Here is a 5,235-nt window from a genome sequence, read left to right on the forward strand (position 1 = left end):
CGGAGAATTCAATATCTCCTGAAACCCAATGAATCCCCATCTCTGATCTACCCGTTCTATTTACTTTTTACTCTTTAATTTCATGCTAATTCCCATTCCCATTTTATTTCTTTCAATTTAATCTTCAGTCATTTTAATTTCAACAATTTAATTTCTGTTCATTTAATTTCTTGCAATTTAAGCTTCCTCTCAATTTACATTATGCAATTCTCAACCAAATCCGATTTCGCTCAACTAGTATAATTCTCCAATTAACATTTCTCAATCTACCAATCCCTATGGGATTCGACCTCACTCTACAGTGAGATTTTACTTGATGACAATCCGGTGCACTTGCAGGAAGGAAATTTGTTGAGAGGAAAATTTTTGTGAATCATCCCCTCTTCCCGAGTCTTCTACATCCGAGGAGGAGCATGCCGAGGAGCATGAGGCGGAGCCAGCTCATACAGAGGCACCATCACAGACACAAGCCACTCCGGAGGTTTAGCAACCACCTGAGGAGCCGCAGCCTGAGACCCAGCCAGATGCGACAGTTGACCCTCACCGTGAGCCACAGCAGTAGCATCGAGGATGATGCTTCGTTTTCAGTGTGGGGAGGTCACCGTTGTCGCCGTCGGTGGAGTAGCTATTTTAGGGAGATAAGTTCGGACATTTATCTTTTATTTTGTGCTATTCTTAGTATTTCGCACTTTACTTTATCGCACTTTTTGGATCATTGTATATATTAGTATTGTGGATACTTATATTCTAATTATTCCATTTTTCCTGCACCTTAGATTGGATACCTTTCTTATTTTTAGTAGATTTTCTTTACATAGTTGTTTTGGCTTGTTTTAGCTTTTTGGTTGTGATTAGAAAAATATTTTGGATTGTTGAAAATTAGTTGACCCTTTTTATATACGAAATGTGTTTTGATTGAAAAAGGGGTAAACTAAGGAAATCTTTAAATTTTCTCAATCACAACGTTGCATTAATAAGCTTAGTCAAAATGATGAAATTTTCCAAGAAATTTATTTATAGGGCACCACCCCAATTGATTGAAAAAAAATTTTTTTTTTTAGAACTTGCTTGAATTACATATATTGTGGAATATTATTTTTGAGTTAAGAACACAAGCTTGTGAGATTTAAACCTAATTGTGTGGTTACATTTTATAACCACTTATTTTCCTTCTTGTGTGTAATTGTTCTCTTTCTATGATTGTGATCCTTGATTTGTTTAATTCTATATGTCCATCATTCCTTGTAGACATGCACTCATATGATTGAGGTCATTGTTTTATTAGCTCACTTACCCAAATAGCTTACCTTTCACTCTCCATTGCTACCCAATTTTGAGCCTATGCTTAACCCAATTGTTCTTTATTTTAGCACATTACAAGTCTAAAGTGAAAAATAATAAAAGTTCCTTGTTTGGATCTTTGATTAGCTTAGGCTAGTGAGAGTGTTTATTATTCAAGTTTGGGGAGAATTGGGAACATTGGTTGGGATAAAAGGGTGTTTTTGTATTTCCATATTTGGGAATTGGGTGCATGCTCATGAACAGATTAAACGTATTAACCTTAGGCATTGATGTTCTTGTGTAAAAAAAAAAATAAAACAAAAATAAACAAGGGACAAAAACAATAAATAAGGGGACAAATGCCCCAATGTAAAGGTCAATAAAATCAATGCATAAGTGTTGTAAAATGAAGAAGAAATATAGGAGTATGTGAAAAAGACTGAAGAATGGGGGGTTGGGTTAGCAATTAATTGTATAGGTTTTTATATAGGTTGGGTGGGAAGTCTAGGTTAATCAAGGATTCAATTTTAGTCAACTTAACCATATATGACCCTACCTTGACCTTAACCCCATTACAACCCTATGTAAAGTCCTCATGATGACTGTATGCACGCATTGAATGATTGTTGATTGTTAGACGAAGAACAATTCTTGGAAAGCATGACTAGGAGAGAATTGAGTGAATCAACGCCTAAACACTTGAGTGATTAGAGTGGATACACATCCGGTGAGGGTTCGATTGCTCGATTACATGTTTCCACCCATGATCATCTTTTCTTGCATGTTTGTAAAATCTTTCAATGATTCAATTCAATTATGGGTTGATTTGATTGTTAATGCTTTAGCCCTTGTACTTATATGTATTCTTGGAAATTGATTGTTTTGACCAAGTAGATACATTCATGTAGATAGATTGCATTTAGATAGATTGCATATAGATAGGTTGTATATAGTTAGTTTGCATTGAATAAATGTTGATACCCTTTGCTTTTTTCTTGATTTTAGCATGAGGAGATGATTAGTTTAAGTGTGGGGAGGTTTGATGAACCCCAATTTTGTGGTTTATCTTGTGCTTATTTTAGGGGATTTTATCACCTTTTCCCACATTTATTCAATGAAATAGCATGGTTTTGTAATTCCCCTTTAATTTGTGCTTGAGTGTAAAAACATGCTTTTTAGGCCCTAAAATTGGTGATTTTAATTCACTTTAATTCCATCTGATGGCTTGATGTGTTTGTTGAGTAATTTCAGGTTCATAAGGCAAGTAACGGATGGAAGAAATGAAGAGAAAAGCATGCAAAAGGAATAATTCATGAAGAAGTGAGCTTTTGGAGAATTAAGGGCCATGCGCACGCGTCATGCACGGGTACGCATGCATTGGAGATTTTGCAAGCGACGCGCACGTGCCCTGCACGCTTACGTGTGGATAGGAGTTTTTGCCATCGACGCGCACGCGTCACCCATGCGTATGCGTGATGCTCGGCACGTGACCCACTTAAAGTGAAATCGCTGGGGGCAATTTCTGAGCTGCCCAGGCCCAATTCCAACTCGTTTCTAAGGGTATTTGATGCAGAATTGAAGACTGAGCAAAGGGGGAGCACTTAGTTATAGAATAGCATTATGTAGTTGAGTTTCTAGAGAGAGAAGCTCCCTCTTCTCTCTAGAATTAGGGTTCTTAGGCTTATTTCCATCTTAGATCTAGGTTTTGATTATTGTTATCATCTTGTTTTCTTTACAATTTCATGCTTCTACACTTTGATTCTCTTAGTTTTCATGTTAATTTCCCTTTTTTTTTGCCTCTTTTATGTTAATGAACTCTTGTTGGATTTGATTTACATTTAATGAAATTTGATGTTTGATGTTTCTTTTATTGATGATTTGAGTTGTGAATTTACTTCCCTTGCAATTGGTAGTTGTTAGATTTTAGTATTTTTGCACATTTCCTGTGCTTTCCATTTATACCCACTAAGTGTTTGACAAAATTCTTGGTTGGACTTTAGAGTAGATTTTGAGCATTCTTGGCTTGGAAAGAGTAATTGGGCAACCTTGGGGCATTAATACCCAATTTAGATTGGTGATCTAGAGTTGTTAGTTAATATCATCTCCGTTGACTCTAATCTCGTGCTAATTCAATTAGTGAGTTGATTAGGATTTTTGGATTAAGATTAGCTAGTCTTGTTTGACTTTCTCTCGTGGAAGATAATTCACACCTTCTTCCAATATTGGAGATGATGAAATAAGATAAATTCTTGTTAGGTATCGTTGTGATTAATGACTAGGATAGAAAGCCTATGATCTCAACTTTTTCCATGAATGTCTCTCCTTATTAATTGCTTTCTTTAGTTGTTTCCTTATTTTCTTGTCATTTAAATTCTTGCCCATCTAATTTCTTCTCTCTTTATCAATCAAACCCCATGTTCTTCATAGCCAATAATTGAGCACTTCATTGTAATTCCTTGTGAGACGACCCGAGGTTTAAATACTTCGGTTAATTCTTATTGGGGTTTGTACATGTGACAAAACCAATCTAAATTTGATGTGAGAGTTGTTTGTTGGTTTGGAGCTATGCTTACAACGAAGTTGTTGTTTCTTTAAGAGAAATTCTAGACCGATGATAATTAGCGCATATCAGATATCTATCCACGAAATTATCCATGTCTATAAATGTATTTCCCAGTGATACCATGACCAATCCAAGGAGGGAATGCAAGGCCATCACATTAAGAAGTGGGAAGGTGGTGAAGGAGCCATCTTCAAGCCACAACTTACAAGAAGAAGAGGCTGACAAAAACTCAGAAAGCAAAGATGAAGAAGAGATACATACACCTACCACACCAAAAGGGGTCTTGAAACCCTATGTGCCAAAAGCACCATACCCACAGAGGCTAAGAAAAGATGGAAAGGACAGTAAATTCTCCAAGTTCTTAGAGATATCCAAATAGCTCCAAATCAAGATACCATTTGTAGAAGCACTACAGTAAATGCCACTCTATGGTAAATTCTTAAAGGAGCTCATGACTAAGAAAAGGAACAAGATGGAAAAGGAAACTATAGTGCTCACAAAGGAATGCAGTGCTATGATACAGAAGAAGCTTCCCCAAAAGATGAAAGATCCTAGAAGCTTTCAAATCCCATGCATCATAGGAGACATTAGCATTAAGAAAGCATTGTGTGACCTAGGAGCTATCATCAACCTTATGTCCTTGTCCATGATGAAGAGAATGAGAATTGAAGAGGCCAAACAAATAAGAATGGCACTTCAACTAGCAGACAAAACATTCAAGTTCCCCTATGGAGTAGTGGAGGACTTGTTAGTCAAGGTGGATGACTTCATCTTCCCAACAGATTTAATAGTGCTTAATATGGAAGAAGAAGCCAATACATCAATCATACTAGGGAGACCATTTTTAGCAACTGCTGGAGCTATAATCAATGTATAAAAAGGAGAATTGGTCCTTAAGCTTCATGAGGAAAAGATGGTATTCAATGTGTTCACTACTATGAGCTACCCAAAGGAGTCCATTGGAGAGTGCATGATGGTAGATACAATGGAAGCACTGGTCCAAGGAGTTCTAGAAGAAGACAAGCTTGAAGATGCAATGGAAAAAGAGCAACAAACATGTAGTGAATTACCACAAGAAAGCATGGACAGCCCAATCATGCTAGACAAGGCAAAAAAGGAGAAGGTAGAACCACCCAAGCTGGAACTAAAGACTCTGCCTCCAAGCTTGAAGTATGCTTACTTGGGGAGTAATGACACTTATCCAGTAATCATTAATTCAACCCTGAGTAAGGAATAAGAGGAGGAACTCGTCAAGGTGCTGAAACAACAAAAGGATGCCACTTAGTGGACCCTCTCTGACTTAAAAGGAATAAGCCCTTCAATGTGCATGCATAAGATCCTTCTTGAGGAGGATGCCAAGCCATCAATCCAACCACAAAGAAGATTGAACC

The 5,235-nt window shown here is 37.0% G+C and overlaps 1 protein-coding gene across 1 annotated transcript; it reads left to right on the forward strand.

Moving 5' to 3' along the window:
* Positions 1-4,262: 4,262 nt before the first annotated feature.
* Positions 4,263-4,721, forward strand: LOC107640698 (uncharacterized). The gene has a single exon (XM_016344203.1). The coding sequence runs from the start codon at positions 4,263-4,265 to the stop codon at positions 4,719-4,721; it is 459 nt and encodes a 152-aa protein (XP_016199689.1).
* Positions 4,722-5,235: the final 514 nt, after the last annotated feature.

Source organism: Arachis ipaensis, chromosome B5, assembly GCF_059453495.1.
Source record: "Arachis ipaensis isolate K30076 ecotype BB chromosome B5, ASM5945349v1, whole genome shotgun sequence".
NCBI lineage: Eukaryota > Viridiplantae > Streptophyta > Magnoliopsida > Fabales > Fabaceae > Arachis > Arachis ipaensis.

Excerpts from the sequence above, each read along its gene's own strand:
- LOC107640698 (XM_016344203.1), top strand. The coding sequence starts at position 4,263 with ATGCCACTCTATGGTAAATTCTTAAAGGAGCTCATGACTAAGAAAAGG.